At 36.9% G+C, this 22415-nt stretch overlaps 1 protein-coding gene across 5 annotated transcripts in view; it reads left to right on the forward strand.

The window, feature by feature from the left end:
• Positions 1-22415, forward strand: part of LOC102684649 (syntaxin-binding protein 6) — a 107036-nt gene that overhangs the window by 8245 nt on the left and 76376 nt on the right. For 4 of the 5 annotated variants that reach the window (XM_015350880.2, XM_015350883.2, XM_015350881.2 and 1 more), the window contains exon 2: positions 6950-7179. In XM_015350880.2, coding sequence (XP_015206366.1) covers positions 6984-7179 — 196 coding nt within the window. In that variant the 5' untranslated portion in view covers positions 6950-6983. The remainder of the gene's footprint in view (positions 1-6949; positions 7180-22415) is intronic. The other variant, XM_006632419.3, reaches the window with a different exon arrangement.

Below are 22415 nucleotides of genomic sequence, written 5' to 3' on the forward strand. Positions count from 1 at the left end.
TGGTTTATATGAGGGATCTGGGCGGATAAAGCGATGGCAGGAATAATCATGGAAACGTGGGTGAAACGCTAGACTGAGCCAGGATCACTTGTCTGGGTTTCTTTCGTTAGGTAATTGAGAGGCATACTGGGAACTGCGGCTTATTTATGAGTTTGTTCATACAAGAAAACCAAATTGTAGATTGAATCAGTGTGGTGACAGGAAATAACTTATTTATCCTGTACCGTGTGAAGATTAAGGGAATAGTCAGCACCTAAACTGACCTGAGAAAGTCAACTTAATGTTACAGTTGCAGTGGTAACACTGCAAGTACAGTACAGAGGAGATGGGTTAAAGTTTTGCTACTGTATGTACCTTATACATCATAGTATTCATATAATCAAGCTTATGTTAGTGACTAGATTGGAGTTAAATAGTTAGTTAGCATATTTGACACTAAATACGAATGCTGAAAAGAGATGAAAAGGTGTCACACCTGAAGAAGGCTCCACAGCCAAAATATTGTTTCTTTTCTACTCTTTTCAGCATGTAAAAAATCCTTTACTTGTTTCTTTTGCAGTCTGCACATACTGACCCAGCTACTACCTAACGAAATATAAATGCAGTTCTGTAAATATAGAAAAACCTGTTTTTGTTTTGTGCCATTGCTGGCATTTTAATGTGCTTTTGGTATTCTGTATACTGACTTTGTATCTTAAGTTTATTGCTAACTTTCATTAAGCAGTTACTTAATGAATCTGTATCAGCCATTGATTGTGTTCATCTTCGGTGTATTAGATTTACCTCGTATTTATCAATTATTATCAACTTTAGTCTTGTATGCTTTTGTGACAGAGAGAATGGGTTCTCTACTCAAAAGAGGCCAGGTTTGTTTCTATGAGACCCTGATTAGTTTAAAAGTGATGTTTAGTCAGAATTAAAGTTACATCTACAACCAAGAAAAAATTCTCCAGTTGAGTTGACTGCTGTTTCACAGCAAGTATAGAGAGACAAGTGATTGTGTTGAATGCTTGTATTATACTGTGCCATTAAGCCACATTTTAAAATGCCCTGTAAATGGAATTTTAATCTTGAAGCCGAGGTAGATGCCTTGTGTGCACTGAGTGTAGCAATATACTGTAGGAGATGGATAGATTAAGGAATGGGGATGGGAGTGATAACAAGAGGCCCATGACCATATGCCAGTCAAATGCGTAAGCCAAGCCAAAGCGTGGCATGTATTGAACTGTTTTTAAGATTTTAAGCAGAAGGAGCAGGTACATTTACAGTATTATTGACAGTCGTGATATTGTATAAAATACTCTATAGTACTATGAAGTTATGACTTCAATTAGACTATTAGACAAAATCTGAAAATAGGCCAGTTTTAAGTTCTGGAAGGAGAGCAGAAGAACATCTGCAAGCATTGAGTGGATTTTGCAAAGGAACCCACTTCTTTGTACATCTGGAATTGATTTTAAATTGTAAATTAAATGTATTCAATATGTTCAAAACTCTGCAGCTAGACTACTCACTCACACCAGACCCTGGCAAAAATATCACTCCTAGACTTAAGTCTCTACATTGGTTGCCTATAAAGTGACGTATTCAATACAAGATCTTGTTGCTGACTTTCAAGGCTCTAAACAACCTGGACTAAACAATCACAGACTTTTGGTGACAGGGCCTTCTCTGTTGCTGCTCCAGTATTGTGGAATGGCCTTCCTCAGACTTTTACAGAGAGACAACCTCTTAAACTAACTCTCTTAAAATCTGAACTTAAAACTTACCTTTTTATTAAGGTCTACATCTGATTGTCTGTAATCATTTTGTACACACCTGTATGCTTTTGTTTTTATTTTTTCATTTACTCTTACTGAGCTTTTCTTGTCTTTTTCCTTATTCAAGATGTACAGTGTCCTTGTGTTTGGAAAGGCGCTTTATAAATAAAAGTTATTATTCCCTCTTAAAAGGAGAGGTTTTCAGTGCAATTTAAGGCAAAAAGAAAGCCACTTTAAAATGCTTTATAGGATGCTTCTCACTGTGTGGATTGTTACAGCTTTTCTGCAAGGATTCCTTTAAAAAATTCTGTATGGTTTCTTTTGATGTTGAATGTGAGGAATTTAGCATAAAATTTATTTTAGATGTTAGTACGTTTGAGCCACACATTGTGGAAGTTTTATTTTTTACATTAAAAGATCACCGATTTCAGGGATTGATATATATATATATCCATATCTCAATGGAATGGGCTTGATAGCTGTGGTTATGACTGTGATTCCATCATGATTTTGTAAGTGGAGAAAGTGCTTTTTGAGGTGTGAAATGACTTGGGATTTGAAAACACTCCCACCAAAAAAATTTGAAAAACAATGTGCAATTCCAGTCAGTTCCATTGTGGCATAATTAAATCCACAGCAAATATATTAGCAGTATGGTGGTTTATATTTTTAAAATGTATCTTAAATTATGTATTTTTTACATTTTTCACAAGCTATGTACAATATCACAATTATTGTAACTTTAAGCACACAAAGACTGGCTGTTCCTACATGGAATGCAGCTTCATTCTGTCAGTAGTCTGAAGACAAGAAACTTTGCTCTATAAATGTGAAAATCCAAGAAAACCAGCATTTTGTGGTACCCTTTCAGGCAATAGTTTTGATTACAATACTCCAGTGAAATCTGCATATCTGTGTCTTTATCCTGATTTATCAAGCTGCTTATATGGATGTGATTTATGCTAAAAAAGTATGTGCCCTGCCTCTTTTTCTTCATGACCATCTCATGTGAAAATGAAAATGCTCAAGGAAAAGTTTTATGTTTTGAAAGAGTAAGATAGTGAAGATTATCTGTGTTTGTTTTTTACTGCCATCAAGTTTCATAAACTCTAGAAATGTGCAGTGTTGCAGGATTAGGTTAGCCAGGGTGTCACCATAGCAAACGTTTCAGTTTCTTGGTTACAGATAAGAGCAAGTGCAGAAAAACGCTGTGTTGCTTTTTTCCTTGGTCAATAAAGGATATGTTTCGGGTTAATTTCTGATGTCGGCAGGTAGGAGGACATCCTACCTCTGACGTCTCAGACGTCAGACGTCTCAGAGCCTGGGTTATTTCCAACAGCCAAGACCCTTGAACTTTAAATGTGCTATAGCCACCTACCAAGATCGCTCCGATACAGCAGTTAGTAGCTGTGCAAGCCTGAGTGCACTACTTGAATTCAGTAGTGCAAAGTTAGTGTGATTTGGTTTGTTTTGTGTGACCTTTGCAAGGAGTATGTGTTCTTGCAGTTATTTCTTGAAATACTTTTTATATATTTTAAAAATGTAATGTTTTGTAATGTACCTGTGTAGTGCTGTTAGCTTTCAATAAGTTGAAAGGTTTTAAACTGCCACAGCTGAGTACTGGAAGTAAGGAGGTTCAGAGCTGATTGGAAGAGAAGTATGTCCAATCAAGCATCAAGTTATAATGCATGCTGTTTCACTGAGAGCAAGAAGTGTCCTCTCGGAGTCATCCCAGGCCTAGTCCTGGTGGCTGTGAGCCAGTTGAGCACCACTGCTTGGGGGAAACCCAGTCACAGTTGGCAAGCAGCATGCCCCAAGCTTTAACCTGCGACTCAACACCAGATTAGTGGAATTAAAGAACTGTGGGCTGTAAAATAGAAGTCTTTTTGACTGATGCATTAGAATCCACTGTAGAATGTATGATTATGCTTTTAAGTTCTCTTTTTCATTCCAGCATTTAGGCTGTTTGGGAGCATAGTAGTGCTTCAATTTGTGCTTTATCTGTAAAGATTCTTCAGACATTTTTTTCATGTTTTATACTTAGTCTGTAGTCTTATTTCAGCCTGTTTATCTTAAGAGGAAGTTCCATATGTACAGTTTTTCTACCAGGTTACCCACTAAAGATGAACATTTTCACAACGCAAACCATGAGTCATACACTTCTTAAATATACATTAGCCTCTGATAATTTAAATGAAACTTTTAGTGTATTTTCTTTCATTTTGTCCTTCATTGCATAATGGCTGTGTTAGATGAAAGGGACATGGCAGTGAGACAGATTTCAATTGCTTTATGAAGTTCTCATCCTGTAATTTAAAAACAAACTGAACACTTGCTCTTTTTAAATTGGATGTGTCCCATTTATTTGCAAACAGATTAGTTTCTTTCATTCCCTTAAGCACCGTCGATGTCATTAAGTTTCCTTCTTTTCTTTTTCTTTAGCATAAAACATGATACAATGACTACTGTGAAGTCATTGTATTAATTTGTTTACTTAACTGCTCTTACCTCAGAGATTTTTTATTTAATGGGAATAATATACAGTACTTTGGTATATACAGTTTTTAATATATGTGCCATTCATAAATAGTGGGATGCCATTAAGTAATATGATGTAGCTTCAGATCTTTTAGTGGCAGTTCCACAAATGTGAATGTGGTATATTCTCATTGATTTGATCAATTTCACATTTTTAGTGAATTGACAAGTATATACTAAAACATCAAGTGCTCTCTTTTGCTCTTTTATCTCTTATTGATTTTACAAAAGAAGTGTTTAAACCTCAAGAAGTTAATTATTTACCTGTTGGTTTCAACAAAATGAAAGGCATCTGTGCAGTAAAGTTTTCTGACATCTACAATATGGAGTACCCAAAAAAAGTTTGCACTGCTGGGTCTGTAAGGTGGTTCTTAACTTTCTGTCCATTTTGTTATTTATTAATGAGGGCTGCCAACTCAGTGGCCAGTTGAGTATCTGCAGCCACCATTTTATCACCAAACTAGCTCCACAGACTCTGTTTACCAGTTGTGTTTATTGGTATGCTGTATAGCCTTAATTCCTTTATCTGCTGACCTGAAGTTAGCCTCTGAAAGAATGTGGCCTGCAGCTGAATGAAGTAAAGAAATGCATGGCTGATTGCCAGTGTACAGTGGAAGTTGGATAGGTGTCATTATGCTGTATAAAAAAGATCCAAAGGTGGTGTTTACTTTTTGCTAAATTCAATGTCATGGCATGGTCCTGAAGAGTGGGTGCTTACTTATTTAAAAGTGATAAGCTGATATGTTACTGATGTGAAATCTACAATAAGACTGAACTTGAAAGTAAGCTTTCACCGATAAGTTGTATTGTACTGTAACTGGCAAGGGAAGAGCAGAGCCTAGTTTAAACTTCACCTCATCTGGCTGAAAAATGTCAAAGCAATGCACTGTTATCTTTTGATTAATGTATACTGTACTCGGGCTTTAGGACCACTGTGTGGGTCAGGATGAGCGCTCCCTACTGGTCTTACTAATACCTCTTCCAGTAGCAACCTTAGCTTTCCCAGGAGATCTCCCATCCAGGTACTGGCCAGGCTCACACCTGCTGAGCTTCAGTGGGTTGCTAGTTGTGAGTTGCAGAGTGATATACTGTACAGTAGCTGATGGCATGGAAGGGAATCCTTTAAGCTGTTATATCATCCAGTATCTCAAATTACATTCATTTTTCAAAAGAAAACTTGCAAAAGGCCCAAGGAGATTGTTGTAACTGTCAACAATTACGTAGTTTATCTTGTGTACTCATACATTTTTGTGGTCCAGACTTTAGAATGGAAAGTGCCTGCTGAAAATTCTTTGATGATGGCAGACTTAGGGGACTGTTTCAAATGAAACTGTAAAAATATTAAGTGTGCATCAGTTAATCAAATAATGGATGTACTGTAGCAGTTGCTACAGTTGGCAGGAATCAGAATAGACATATTGTTAGCTGCTTGTCTTGCTGGGTGTGTAGTTAAATACTTTTACAGCCCACAGGCAATATTGTAAAAAGAACTGCCTATTTCCCCTACTGTTTTGAAAGGTCCACAGCTGCCAGATGTCATCCTGATAGAACCTTTGTAGTGTCAGAGCTGTTGAAGGTAATGTTGTTTCCAAAAGACATTGATTTATAGATATAACTGAGCTTTGAACTCATGATTCCTGGATGAACATAAAATTTACATGAGAAAAATTCACAGTCTTGAACTATTTGTCAGTCAATAGAGTGTCCCTTATGTAACATTTATATGATTGACATTTTCTCTAGACATAGCTGTCATGTTTAGAATAAAGTAATATGTTGTCATTAGTTAATTACAATCATTTTTGGTGCATTGGAATAGCGCTGCTACATATTTTAAAACTATAAGATTCAGAAAATAAAATTCCATGAATGATAAACAATGTACTTATCTTTACTATCTTTAGCCATCTAATATTTTATACCAATAATATTTCTATAGGTACATACCAATTTATATGTATATACTGTATTTTATCTCTTAATATAACTATAATATGTCTAGTACAACTTCTGTAGATTTCTGGCAGTTGAAAGATCCGTGATGAGTGCGGTGGATCTATTAAACGGTGCTCAAGGGAGCAAAGAGATTGCCAACTTAGTCTGAGTTCCAGAGAATGAAATTCATTTTAATGGTTTTTGTCATTGCTTTAAAGGTCAATTTGAAAAATTGCCATTGCAAATGGTTGGGGCTTAATCCTTCAAGGAAGGATTAAATTCATCAGTAAGTGATGAGTCAAAAACTCAGTCATCTGATCTATAGGTAATTAATAGATCGGGTATAGATATAGGTAAATAAAACTGCCGAGCCAACAGAAGCATTGTGCAGGTCTACCTGATGATTAAATGCATTTTTATATGTTATTTATATGCAAGAAAATACATTATGTGGTAGACTTTTGACTGTTTTATGCTTTATGGATGGTCTTCTTCTGATGCTGTGGTTTATTGAAATCTGAACTTTTTTAGATAAGCGTGTGCTGTGCTGCATATAAGGAAAATTCAGCCTCTGAAAATGCAGACTCTGGACACTTTGACTGTGGTGCTATTTAGATTGCTTTCCATGTGCAGGGAAGGTGCAGGGAATAATGTACTTGAAGGTATAGCAGTGCATTTTAAAATGGATGCTCTGTGCCTTGTTTCTCTCTTGACAGATAAGACAGCAGCTTGCCCTTTGCCCAACCTACGATGAGTGCCAAATCAGCCATCAACAAGGAGATTTTTGCACCGCATGATGAAAGAATGCTTGGAGCTGTCCAGGTTAAGAGGAGAACGAAGAAAAAGATTCCCTTCTTAGCCACTGGAGGCCAGGGAGACTATATGACCTATATATGCCTGTCAGGTAAATTGCAACATTCTTACAGCAGGCATGATGCTGCATTAGGTGGGTTAAGATTTTATCAAATGTCATCATCTGGTAAAACATTGTGGCTGGCATCATAAAAGCCCGAAGTGACAGAGGCGTTAGCCCTAAAGAGCGAGATGGAATGATCTTGTGGACTTGATTAGGGATGTCTGGAATGATTCATTTCAATGTCAGCTTTCTTGTTCAGATGGGGGAACTTACTGATCATAGTAACCATTGCGGTATCCAGAGATGGAAAGGGCTCTTTGGGCAATTCCATTTGTATATTCCCCTGCCACCTGTAATTCCCAGAGCTAAAAAAGACATAACTACTCATTATGAAGTGAGTGTACTGTAGGTGTTAACAGAATATTAAATAGTAAAATGTAAATTTGCTGTGCTACACGTCCTTTTGTATATGCACATATGCTTTAATAACTGATTGTAAGGAGTTGTTTTCAAAATTAGGAAAGAGAGGATTTATTTACTACAAAATGTTATTTTCAGATCTGATTTTGTTGTTTTATACATTGTGAGCTACTTTATGTGTCGACTTAAAACTTAAGTACTATTATATACATCATTGCAACGTAGTTACATTATATACATCAGTTTACGAGAATAGTAGTAATGGAGAATGTTACAGATTACTATTGGGTATGACTTGCCAGTGCACTAGCACAATCCTGGCTACAATAGACCCAGCACACTTCCTTAACAGCTGTAGCCAGCTGGTGATGATTGACTGTTCACTGTTGTCTCCTGTTCATAGGGAATCTGGACTCTGGTCATGAAGGAAAGCTGGCCATTGAAATACCTCAAAGTTATTAACTTAAGATCACGTTATTGGCCATATAGTCATAAGCACTACAGGAAGGTTACAAAGGAGAGGGGGGTGATTTGTTCCATCTATCCCCTTTGGTAGTTAGTAGTTAATTTGCCAACAGCCACATCACCCTGCAGTTCACATCTGGCAACCCACTGAAGCTCAGCAGGTGTGAGCCTGGTCAGTACCTGGATGGAAGACCTCCTGGGAAAAACTAAGGTTGCTGCTGGAAGAGGTGTTAGTGGAGCCAGCAGGGGGCTCTCACTCTGTGGTCTGTGTGGATCCTAATGCCCCAGTATAGTGACGGGGACACTATACTGTAAAAAGGTGCCGTCCTTCAGATAAGACATAAAACTGAGGTCCCAGGGTGCTTCTTGAAAAGAGTAGGGGTGTAACCCGGGCATCCTGGCCAAGTTTCCCATTGGCCTTTGCCAATCATGGCCTCCTAATAATCTCCCTCTGTGTATTGGCTTCATTCCTCTTTTCTCCTCCCCACTGATAATTGATGTGTGGCGAGTGTTCTGGCGCAATGTGGCTGCCGTCGCATCATCCAGGTGGGGCTGCACATTGGTGGTGGTGGAGGGGAGTCTCCATTACCTGTAAAGTAGTAGTTGAGTGGAGTGTCCAGAAAGCGCTATATAAGTGTAAGCAACAACATAACTGCATAGGTTGATTCATACTCTTGTAGTCCTTTTGGTAAAGTACTGACAGCTGTTCTTGATTTTAAATGCACTGCAATGTATTTTCCACTTTTTTCCCTCTGGTTTGTGTTTCACTTTTCATTCTGAAAGTCTGGACTGACTTTATCAGTGCCTTTGAGGATTCTGAATACTTGTAGCAGGTCCCCTTGTAATCTTTGTCAGTGTAGGACTTTCCTTTAAGCCCAGGGATGTATCTGGTTGCTCTTCTCTAGATGCATTCCAGGGTAGCAATATCCTGTCTATAATGTGGTGAGCAATATTGTACACAATTTTCTAAATGAGGCCTTATTAGTGTATGAAGTGTCACCTTTCTTCTTGTGTACTGCAGTACACTGACAGGACGTTAGTAGAAAGACGTATTCCTAGAACTGTGTCCTTCAGTTGCTTGGAGGCATGGCAGGAACTGAGAAACATATTTCTCAATAAAAAATACTGCACTAAAATAGAAAGCTTGAAATTTTATTCTGGCTTCAAGCAAAAAAAAAATTGCCTAAAAGAGTCCTTTGTGAGGCAAGTGATCAAATTCTTTTTACTCTGTTTCCACTTGAGCTCTGCTTGGCTGTCTGCCTCTGTGCTGCCTCGCCTTTGCTTTTCACTGAGATGCATTGCAGAAAAGAAGATCAAAGCTAACCGTTAGATTAGTTAACCTGTTAACCTAACCAGCCCTGTACTCTACCAGTGGTTTTCATTATTTTGCAAAGAACAGCTCAGCCAGCCCTTTCCGAAAACGTCTCAGGAAATAGGCAGTATTTTAATGGCTTACTTGTGAAATGGATTGATAGGTGTGAATGATAACTGAAAAGAATAGAAATTGTGATCCATATCTAAAGTTCTGAAACCCATGTCTGTCGCAAAGGTCCCAAAGTTCAGAGACACAAGGGAAAAGTGGGGGAAAGTATATGTAAAACCCAAGAACATGTGACATGTTTTTTTTTCCCCACAAAGTGTCGTGAAAGTCTGGGACAAGCTGCCAAGCCATGTGGTTAAAGCTGGGATCATAGCTTCTTTCACTAAACTAAACTAAAATCTACTTAACTAAACAAGCTAGCAGGATGGACAGGCTTTCTCTTTTTAGCGGCCTTTGTGTTTTTATGTAGGACTCCTCACAACACACTGCTACCACCCTATGGGTTAGCTTGAAGAGTGCAAAAGTCAGCATAAAGCTAACTACTGCTCACGTTTTCTTCCATTAGCTCCATCAGTTGCATAATGATGTTGTTTGGTGAATAAAACAGTTTGACGCTCTGTCTTTAACAGTGTCTCATATGTTCTTTGGCGCGGAAACGATTTCTATTCGTCTCTCAGCTGTCAGTATGGTAACCCATAGACTGCCTCCGCATATGTGGATCGTTTTGATGTAGACAGCAAGCTGCAGCTGTTCAGTTGATACACACATTATTTCTTTGAGGTGTGTTTCGAGCTGTAGCCCCTGCAGTCTGACCATTTTTACACAGGTGAATCGGATGGATGTGATAGTCTTGTACTGAGTGGTGACTCTCTGTCTTCTGGGACATTGCCTGTTCCTCACAAAGCCTAGTTTCCTAGTTTCTCCTGACTACTTGCTGATTGGTGAAGCAAAACATCTTCTCTGGAGAATTATTCTGATAGACCACCTTAACTCATATGGTTAGCAACTTGTTAAGAAAAATATGTACAGGTGGACAGATTTAAAAAAATAATTCCTGTTATTAAAGGTTATTTGACAAAAAGCAGGCTACAAATTTAGGAGATATGAGGAATGAGAAATAGGAGAAAAAACAATATGACTTTTAATACAGTAATTTATTACAGTATTCAGGAGAAAATATTAGTGATATTCTGTTTGTTGTAAGTTTAAAAAGTTTTTTCCCCCCAAAGGCTTCTGTGATGTACTATATTTTATAGTAGCCAACATCTTGATGCTGAAAGAGACCTTTTGGGTTTGATTTGCAGAATGAGACAAAATGCACTGATAAGGCCCAAGCACAGATGCATTTTATTATGCGGGCAGAGCTTGGTTTGACTTCACAGAGATTTACTTAAATATTAATTTGGTTATGTACAGTTATGAAAGCCCTTTCAGTTATTTGCCCATTTTACATTTCTATCAAACACTATAATTTGTAGTTTACAAAGTATATGTATGATATTAAAATACTTTTCTAGAAAACACATTACAAAGCTAATCATTTAACTTTGGCTAAGTGCATTTTTACATCATAAAGCAACTGTTATACAGACAGTATCTTTATTTAGATCCTGAATTGTAAACTTATGAGTGCTACTTGGGAAGTGTCACATTGATCAAATTTAACTTAATTTTAATTTCATTTAAATAAAGTCCAGCCTTAATTTTGTTTTGGTTAATTTCTTTCTGACTTAAAATTGCTTCAAACTCTTTAGTGACAAGCATCTCAGGCATTGATAAGACAAGTTTGTCCAGAATTTCATAATTCATGTCATTCCTCTGAGTCTACATGAAATTGTACAACAAAGGTGTATTCACTCTAACCTTGAGATTGAATTAATGTGTGAAGTTTTTGGAGTTTTCTTTGCATTGCAAACAAGTATAGTCCATTGTTATGCAGATGCATTTGTTGCACAATGGAAGATGACAAAAACCTCTCCTGCTCGCCTTAGTTTAATTAGTTTTGCTCAAAGAAAGGTACTCTTTTGTCCATCACTGCCTAATTAGAATTTGTATACAGTTTGACTTTGATATTGTATTCCTGCATGGGGTAGAGAAGGTTTCACACTAAGGCATTGTTCATTGTTAACAGTAACCTCATAGAAATTAAATGTATAATTCCATTAGGTTTTGGCTTTGAATTCAAACAATAATTCATTAAATGATGGAGTGATTAATGATAGGGTTATTGAAGCCTGATCACAACAATGCTGGATTAAGGTCATGATGTGGAGTAATTTCTGTTCTTACTTGCTGTAGGCACTGTGTAATTAAAATGCATACTCTCTCATTAGACCACAGTGTGACATTATCTATCATCCATTTTCTATATAATGCAGATATGTCTCAGGCCATATGCTATGTGTGGAAGTCTGGTAGATCTCAATTCTTGTTTATAGCAGACTTAATTGATTACCAGTGTTTCCCATTGCTATAAATTGAACCAATATTTTTTATTACTAAGAGTCCCAGGGATCCCTTAATAACTGTGATATTCAGATGTGGATGGTTGATGTTGCACTAAAATAGTTATGGGGGGGAGTTTGTTTAGCTAGGATCACATAAGTGGGTAGGATATCATTTGTCAGTTGACAATTGGTAGTTACATGAATAGGTTGGAGTTGACGTTTGTACTCAGCAGTGCTTTGTGAAAGCTTGTGACTAAGAGGTCCTGAATCAGAATGCGAGCATTGTTTATTTCTTCATTTTATTTGCATTTTATGTAACGCATGGAAATGCATCACAGTTCAAGTGTAGCTGGTAGATAGACAACATTTCAGAAGAAGTTAGAACTATTAAACAAAAGCCCACTCATTTATTCTGATCACTGGTCATATTGTTATGCAGATGTAGTTTTACATAATCTGGTGTATATTAATGTCTCCTCCAGAGCACATTAAGTAGAGCCCATCATGTTCTCAGATCCATGTTCAATGGATTTGACTTGCAGGAATGTGTGTGATGCAATATGGATATTTTTGGATATAATTCAGGCAATAGCTAATGTTTGTTTCACTAAATGTAAACTGTAGTTACCATTACAGTTTGATCAGCTGCTTTCTTCATTGAGAAGAAAATGTTTTATCAATAGGTCTCTTGCTCTAGGCATAGTGTACTTTAGGATTTATGAAATATTTGTAGTAGTAGTAATCTTGATTTGTTGGCTTCATCCTAAAACATCTACGTCAAATCAAAAACAACCCCCCAACATTGGTAGACAAAAAAACATACAATTTCTGTTTCCTTTTCTTAATAATGTGAATGGAGCGCACTCAACGTTTTTGCTGGGTATGCCTTCTGCTGATGGTTTTGCCCAGTAACAGACTGGCTGGTTCCTGAAATAGAGTACACAGCACAAGACTGATTTGACTGCTGTGTTCATGATGCCAGAGCACTTGGCTGGATTAAGGGTGGTGTGTAGGCAGAATTCAAGGATGCTTTGACAACTCAGGCAATCCAAGAGAAGCAGAACGACCTCTGGGCAGAGAGGCAGTCTTACATAATGGTTTGCAGATTTCATGAAAAGCAGATGAGTGTGGTTTCTGCCATCATAAAGCATAACACTATGCCCTGCTTAGTGTCTGAAGGCTTAGTTTATGCTACAAGTCAAATTGCTGGCGATCCCCAAGATTATTAAGTGAAGAAATGAGGGCTCACTAGGCCATTTTTATTCCTCCAATGCACCTTTACACCCTTTACCACATGGTTATACTGTTACTAAGCACATACTGTACCTTGAGTATGTCAGCTCTAAACGGAAGGTAAATGGAATGAAGGTAATTAACTGTGCTGAGAGATGGTTTGGAAAATGCATGTCATGGTTCAGATATTAAGGTGAATTGCCCCCTCCCCCCCCCCTCCCAATTTTAGGTAATTGGCTTATAAAAATATATGTAGATGTAGTATTATCAGTTTTATTCAGAAGTCAATGTGGTAACTTTGTAATTTAAATTCCAATCAAAGAACAGGACAGGAAAAAAGGTAACTGGTTTTGCCTCCAGTTTGTGTTTTGTTTTGATTAGTAAAACAACATGTAAAATTCTTTTTCAGGTGACTCTGCAGCAAATGCATGTCATCACTAATGATGTCGTATCGTATTCAGTACGACGTACTGTAAATGTTTAAAATACTCGCATGAAGCAAATAGCATTGAAAAATGGTTGCTGTTACTTTACAGCTTTTGAATGAACTGTCTTGAAATTCACAGTGAGGCTGAACCAGAACCAGAACAGGTTTAAAACTTGTTTTAAACCTGTTTTTCAGTGGGATTGAGTGAAGTCATTGCAAGGAAGAAAGGAAAAAAATATTGCAGGAAAAAGACATGCATGCGTGTAAAATAAGCTAATATAGTTAAAGAAAAGACGTACATCTGTAAGATTAATTATCTTTATAATGACTTAAAATACATCTCAAGGTGCATTGCAATAAAACAATCCACAAAAGAGACAGTAAAGCTCAAATGTATAAAGTAAATGAAACAGAAAAAAGCTAGAGTATAACAAGTCTTAATACAGATTGTGAAAGTGCTGACTGCACATTTAAACATTTAATAGATCACATCTTATCATGCCATGATAATCAGTGATTGGTCATTTGTTTAGCAGAAATAAGAGACAAAAGTCTCTGCTTATGGTATTTGGCTTCATTAATACTTATTATTAATCATTAATCAGTATATGATTCAACCTAATAAATCCAGTAAACTTCATGTTTCATGGGACGATTGCAAATTTTTCCTAGCCAGCTGTAAAAGTTGACATGCTAGTGGAAGCAAGCTTGATTTGGATATAGAAAACCAAAGATTCGCTGAATTTAGGCACTGATAACATTGTCTATTTAAAAAAAGTGGATTAACTGCTACCAAGACACATGGATAATGAACGTATGATAGTATTAACTATATAAGCTATATGACTGAAAAACAGTACTACGCAGAAAAAGATTGCTTCAAATACAGTACTTCAGAAATTAAGGTTTTTTTTAATCTCAGTAAAATCTAATGTATTTTATGCATGATTTATAGTACTTCGCCGGGTCTTTGTGTGTAAAACAAAGAATGAAACCATGATGGCAATTAGAGAGCTACTGTGAAAGGCTTTTCTGTGGACTCCAGCTGAGCTGTTATAGGGATTGGCTGCTTTCAGGTCCTAAGTACTGCACAAAGGAATAGATGTACGTGATGGATGTCTTGATCCCAGGAGGCATAGCTCTGATTTGGCTCCTTTTAGTTTCAGGTCAATCTTACGATTGGCATTAGTCACAGGCTGACATGGAGCCAGATTTGACAATAAACAGGGTTGTTTTCAGGGCAGGGATGGAAGTTATTGAAAGATTTTCTTAAGGCCGAGTTTCTTGTTCATGTTTCACAAATGTGAAATTCTTTAAAAAGTAAATCATAGCCTATGCATTAACAACTAAGTTTTTAAAAGGATAATTGTCTTTATTGTCCAAGTGCAATAACTGGATGTCCTTCCTCCATTTCGGTTGGACATTCTTTGCACGGTGTGTGGTGAACTAAATGCAGTTTCAAATTGGCTGCACAGAAGCTTCTCCCCTTTAGGCCTCCTTTTGAGGCACTGCTGAATTCTTCCAGCACTCACAAGGTTGCAGTTCTGAAGAACAAAACAGGAGGAAATTGAGTGCAGTCTGCTTGGCAGTCCTCTGCAGTCTGGGGAATACTAAGATCCAAATTTTCAAGGCGCAGGCGTAATCAGTACAAGTCACACTGCTTGCTTCCTGAACCAAATTAAGTTAATTTGTTGACTGAACTGTGTATACCCCTGTGTTAGGGATATTGTGGCAGAGTGTCTAATATGAAGCAGTTTATTAAGTGAAAAGATGTAGGAGATGTTCATTCATTGATCTGAATAACTTTAATTAGGGTAAATCCACAAATTACTAATCATCTGTAGTGCAGTGTCTTTTAAGTACTGGTTACAATTACAAAACATGATTTTGTAATCGGGCAATTTAATTTAAAAATCTGTACTAAAGACAACACTAAGCAAAGTAATCTTCCTTCATTACTGCGGGCAGCTAGATTTAGGAATTATCAATAGGGCAGCTTTTTAACCCATGTGAAAAGTGTATTTTTGTTTTTAAAAAAAGTAGCACTGCACAGACATGGGCCTGTTTTATAAAATGACAGAGAAAAAGTTCTGATATTAAATGAAAGCATCAGTTCAGTCTCACTTATAAACAATCCACATTGCTTTGTTACATGTATGAAGATGTACATCCCTGTAAGAGGAAATATCATAAAGAACTTAACTGAAATAAATAATCAGATATAAACACTGATGGGAGACCAGCATTAAACTGCAGATAAAGCAGGATTTTATTTATTTTAAGCTTTTACATCCAACTATTGATGCACTCAATGTATCAACAGCTTTTTGCTGTGGTTTTCAGACAAACTGGCCATTTATCATATAGCTTTGTTGAGTTTCCTGACGAAGCTTGCAGTATTTTGTGCGGATGTTAAGGCATACAAGTTCCAAAAAAACCTTCTTATATCCAACCTCCCGCTTTTGTTAAATGACATGCTTACAGTTAAAATACGAGATAAGGCCCAGCTTATAATCTCCAATTGATCCTCGTGAATAGTATATCTTTTGTTACCTTTTCCTTTGCAATTCCAAGCAGGTGCTGCTGACGTGAAGCCCATGAACATCAAACAATTCCCCAGAGGATAATGAACACAAAGATCAAAGAGACCCATCTCAGAAGAAGGGACATTTGCTTGCTTGATGCTGATTAAGATGTGCATGTTTTATTGAGGCCCATCACTGTTGCCTGATTTCTTGCAGTGGGCGGTTGAGGAGACTCAAGACAGGCTTTACGCATGCCTGACAAGTGTTTTCAAAGCCTTTGTAAATTAACCTCATAATCTCACCCATTTCTGACTAAGACGGCTATATTCATCCTAAATGAAATTATGATCTGCAGTGTTGCTTCAAGGAAACCTTTTACTCCAGTGATACTGTTCTGCTTTGAGTGTGGGACTTATACTACCCTTGTCCAAAACAAACATTTTGATATTCTGCGATACTGAAATGAGCAGCATCTCTGATCAGCTTTCGAAAATGTTCCGCACACATAAGTGTGAAATTCTATTTTTGTTTACCAGCTTGGACTGGAGACTAGAGATCTCAGAAACAAGTCTGCTGGATTTGTATAGAAAGGATTTTGCTTTTACTGCAAACTTTAAATGGAATTTAAAATATGGAGTCCCATATTGAAAACGGAAAATGAAAATATATACATGAATGCATATATGTCATGTCATGTATATATGAATGCAGCCTCCATGCAGTGCAAAAAATAAGTAACTATTGTAATTGACCTCTGAGCTGCAGAAGGGACGACAGAAGCCTGAAAATGGAGTAATTCCTTTTGGAGTTGGATTGTTATTCTCATCATGTACTAAGAAAAGATCTAACCTTTTTGGCATTATCCTCTGCAGATTTGAACTGTTAAATAGCTGGATATGTAGTTTGCCAATGGGTTCTCCATTAAGACATCTTATACAATGTTTTTCATCAAGTATTATGCAAAATCTGACAGACATGGTGGTGCTGAGGTATCTGTTCTGCCTCGAAAATAGTTCTAATGAAACGGACAATACAGGAACAACAGAGGGTTTTCTCTAAATTGATATGTCCATAAATTTTAACAGACTAATCTGTGAAGAACATTCAAGTGCTTGCTTCTGTTGCCTATCCCTCTGTAAATGAGCACTTTAACTTCTCTAGAACATGTGACTCAGTGTTCCAAAACATTGTAACGCATTTCTACGGGCACTGGTAGTTTACTATCTGTAACCAACGTCTTAAAATCAGGTTTAAATTTAATTTAAATCAGGACATTAATACTCTCTTCAATAGTTAGTCAATATTGGGGTTTGCAGGTAGAATAATTCTTTATGTTGGCTGTACACATTCTTTTAAGAAATTACACTATCATTGAATAAATAAAGAGAGGTTTGCTCTGAAGCTTCATACACTAACTTTATTTATGTTTGCACCATCATAGGCTGAAATGATCTGCTTTAACTTCAGCTAAACCACTGATCTTTTACGGCACCTCTGAAAACCTAGTACTGTTTTCCATCCATCCATTTTCGAACCCTAACCCTAATCTAATTCAAGGGCTGCAGGGGAGCCAAAGAGAGCATTGGGTGCAAGGAAGATGCACCCTGCAAATGATGCCAGGCCATCATAGGGAACACATATACATAAATATGCACACACTGTCACCAGGGACAATTTTCCCAGAAGCTGATGAACATACCAGTATGTCTTTAGACTGCGGGAGGAAACCAGAGCACCCAGAGGAGAACATGCAAACACACCAGGTCTGGAACTGAACTCAGGGCCCAACTGATGCAAGGCAGTAATGCTAACCACTGTGCCACTGTGCCATTCTCTAGCAGTGTTGTGTCTAGGAAATAATCTTAAATCTAATTTAAATGCGAAAATCTAGCAGAACATATTACTGTAGCATTACCAGGTAGAAACAGCACTAAAAGCCCCATTGCGGCTAAGAAGCAGACAACCATTATGCAATATTGTACACAGGGGTTATAAAATGTGCAAAGGAATGAAGAATGAAGACAGCACTGAGTCTGATAAACACATCGGCACAAGGGAATGTGATACATCTGAGGTTGTAAAATTGTGAGAACGTATGATGACAGAAACTGCGATGTATTTCATTTCAAAGTAAGACATACCAGTAACCTTTTGAAGCAGAAAAGTTTAAAATACTTTAGTCATTAAAGAGGGCAGAGCTTTTGTCACAAACTTTCTTCAAACAGAATTCTTAGTTCTTTAGATTTCACAGTTATCTGGTTGCAATTGTAGGTTATATAGTAATCCATCAAGAGAGCCTTATAAAACAGGCACTGATATTGTAGGTGAAAAGACTACACTGTCGTTTATTTATTCAGAGTCGCTGAGAAACATACCAGTGACTTGTTTTCTCCTTGGAAGTTGTAAGGCTTTGCTTTCGGATTTGTGACGTATAACTGTTTTGCCATGCTCAAGCTCGAGTAAAAAAAAAAAACTGACCTCTGGTTCTTAAATTGTGCTAATTTGTGTCATGCATTGCAGATGTTAATGCTTCTGACATGTTAAGATCTGACAGGCTCTGGAGGCTGAAGCTGCCTTGTTGATGTGGAATAAATTAAATCAAATAATTAAATACATTCATGTAGTGGGTGGGTCTAATATTCCTTCTTATTTGGGACTTTTAAATGCCTGTAGCCTTGTCTAAAATAACTAAAATAAGACTATTATTTAATCTGGCACACATTTGGAAAACATACCGTACCTTACTTTTCCTGTCTCATACTGTACATACACTTCATCTGCTACTGTTAGGTACTCTAGAAACATGAATTGTGGAGTGGAGCCTAGCTATAGTATACAATGAATGTTTAACACTGCTTCTGTTTTTCTGCACATCACTTAAGAAATATATCAAAGCTTATAATGGGGAAAATCACAGTGGGGGGGGGATGAAAATGCCAATGTAACAATCGATTTGTGCACTGCAACCTAACTATGGTATCTTGCTCGGCGGTGTTGTTGATGAAACTTGCTGCATGCATCCCAGGTTGAAATTTGCAGTTCATCTGCATTTACACACGTTTTACCTTTTGCTTCAAATTAATGCAAGGAGTGTGTGCTTCGACTCACTTTTGAGGATGTCTTTTCCTCGGAGATCCATGGTGACATCACCTTAGATACTGGAGCTTTCCTTGTCGCTGAAGCTCCTAGAAAATACATCCCAACAATCACCCCTCTTTCAAAGTCACTAAGTCTTCTCTCATAGCTATGTTGGCCGTAATTGTAGGCAACTTGGGCCTGTCCAGCATTGTTATGCATGACCCTAAGCATACTTGGAGGCTACTTGCTTAATTAATATTTGAGCCACACCTGAGTGGAAGGTTTTGCTCTGAGTATACTTGGTGTCTTTTTATTATGTGTTTCCATCTTGATGTCCATCACCTGTATATATCTGCTCATTGAATTGGATGTTTCAGTCCAAGATGGCAGCAATTTAGCTGGGCTTTCAGAACTGGAAGTTGTGTATTTATTCCAGTGGTACCGTATGTCATGACTTCCCTCGTTACGTCTTTTCTGTGTGGTTTACAAGCCTTGTCAATTATTTAAAATTTCCTGTCTTGTTGTGCTCTAGAAGTGGCTGTTTTTTCCATGGATTTCTAAATCATGCAATGAAAAATATTGACAAGTAAAGAATCTTGTCATCCCTTTGTATGACATGACATTATGTATGTATGACAACTGATACATTGTTCATGCTTCTACACATGGTGTTTTTGCTCTGTAGTGGTGCAGGGAGTTTGTAAATCCATTACTATGTACTCAGCAAATACTACAAGATTTTAACTTTTTGCTTGGGCTGACTGCTGCCCATTGAAATTTGGTCTGGGCAAAAGCAACGCTGTACACACGGGCATTAAGAATGGAAATTATTAATAGCAAATAGGTGACACCCAACTTGAAAAAAGAACATATCAAATAATTTAGTAGTTTCTTAGTTTGTCATTGTGTACAACAAGATAATATGGTAATGTATTACAATGTCCTGCTAAGATACATGGTGAAAAGTGACAGATTAAATTAGCTGAAGGAATTATGCAATTAATGCATAGGATAGAAATGGCACATTGTTGCAGTACAAAGAACTGCAACTACAGCAATCCTTGTTCTTAAAACAATGCCACACACAGACAAATGAAAGAAACTGAGCCCCTTTTTGTTTTGAACAGAGACTGTTGCAAGAGAATGACATCCAAGTCTTCAGAAACCCGAAAGATTTTGACAGAATCAACTCAGTGGCCTATCTCAGGGTCAGCAATGGAACTAGAACCTGGATCAAATCGTTCACAAATAATCAGAAATCAGCAAGCTAGTCAAATACAAATATGCAAGTTGTATTGGATCACCTCCTCTGGTTTGTAACTTTTCTTATGTTCTTTTGGCAAATACAAGCTTTTATTTGATTATATTAAAATTGGTGTTTTCTTATAAGCGCATCATTTAAAATGTATGGTGTAATACAGTGTATGAATATCACAGTAAAGGACCTTAGCTACTTTGCCAATTGTTAATTTGAACCCTGCTTGTCATTTGATATATAGTTATGGTAACATAGCTATAACTTAAACACATTATTTTTGGAGGTATGGAAATTGGAACTAAAAGTACTTTTTCCAAGGTAAATTACTAATTACCTATTAATAATTTACATAAATTATATACATTTATTTATATAAATTATTATTAAATATTAATAATTATTAATACTTTATTAATAATTTAGCTCTGAGTGTTAATTACAGTTAAATATACATCAGTAATTAGGAGACCTCAATCAGCATTTACTAAGCACATTATTATTGATCAATGGGCTTCATGTATTTATTTAAAAAAGGAACAAGTAGAAGTTCATTTCACACTGCAAAATACAAAGAAAAGAAAAAGCTAAACTTCTTCTCAAGTATGTGACACACATCTTGTTCCTTTGCACCCTGTATACTGACACCACTCCCACTTCAAATGTGTTTTAAAAATATATATTACTGTGCATTTTCCAAATTTAGTCTTAAAAGTGCTGAAACGTTTTGTAAATTATTTTTCCAAATACAATAAAATTCATGAATTAAAATAACCATTCCAAACCCATACAAATCACCTTCACCCAGGCCCTCTGATAATCTTACTTACACTTTCCAGTCAAGCCTGACTTGCTGAGAATTATACTGTAGCTGACATTCACAACTCTATCACTTGGATTACTTAAGAATAATCTAGCAAAATTCAATAAAATAACCATTAAAGCTTACTTTGATTTAAAAAGTATTGTGTAATAAATACTTAATATTCTAGTATATGACTATTTATTGACTGTTTGATTTTTAGTTAGCATCAAAATCAGGTATATAGTTTCAGTTAGGAACTGAAAAGTAATATGAATTAGAGCCTAGTGTTCTACAGGTATATGTTATTTCGATGTCCTTTTAAAATCATCTTCTGTTAATGGGTAAATAGTATTTTTTGTAATCAAATTGCTTTTCATTGTGAGCGACTGTGTTCTCTACCTGTTTAGAGGTTATAATAGCAATTACTTTGCTGTAGAAAAGAAGGTGTAGAAGGTGTTAAATCACTTTTTTGGTAATTATTGGACCTGCTGAAGTACTGTAGCTTGAATGTTGGCAGTATTCCCAGACTGAGTGTATTACTGTACACTTTTCTTGGGGTTCAGTAGAAATTCCTCCTTATGGAAATACATATTTGTTGATCTTCTTTTTTTATTGGAAATTGTGCATAAAAATATTAAAGATGCGTATTATGTTATTTAAGCCTCATATTACTTTTTCATAAATCCATCCATTGTTTTAAGTTGTTTTATCCATAGGTTGCAGGGGAGCCAGAGTCTATCCTGGCAAGCAACGGGTACAAAGCAGGATACACCCTGGACAGGGTGCCAGTTCATTGCAGGGCACAAACAGACTCAAACACTTAAACATTCTAGAACCAATTTTCTTAGAAGCCAATTAATCAGTGTTTGGACTGTGTGAGGAAGCCCACATGAGCACAGGGAGAACCTACTGACTCAGTGTAGATGACACCCCTGGTGTGGAATTGAACCCAGGGCCCAGCGCAGTAGGGCAGTAGTGCTGACCACTGCACCTCCATGCTGCCCAGTTGCTTTTTCATGTTTTTGCCAGATATAATTTTGGACCTTGCTATAATGTTCTGCCAAAAGAACAATAAACTAGACCATACCTATTTAAAGATGAAGTCTAATTTTGGACAGTGTCTCGAGGGTTGTTATAACATGACCTAAACAGTGGCTAAATTGAAAACCGCTGTCAGAAGATCTCATAAATAATCCTGCTGCTGTTCCCACTTTGGGGGGAATTGCTACCATCATTTATTTGCTGTGTTTATTGTCCGTGACCAAGAATAATTGGCTGGAAACTGTTACAGCTGGTTTATTACATTAATAGTATGGGCAGTAAGCAGATGTTTTTTTTCTAATTAAAATC

The sequence above is a fragment of the Lepisosteus oculatus genome, chromosome 8, assembly GCF_040954835.1.
Source record: "Lepisosteus oculatus isolate fLepOcu1 chromosome 8, fLepOcu1.hap2, whole genome shotgun sequence".
Lineage (NCBI taxonomy): Eukaryota > Metazoa > Chordata > Actinopteri > Semionotiformes > Lepisosteidae > Lepisosteus > Lepisosteus oculatus.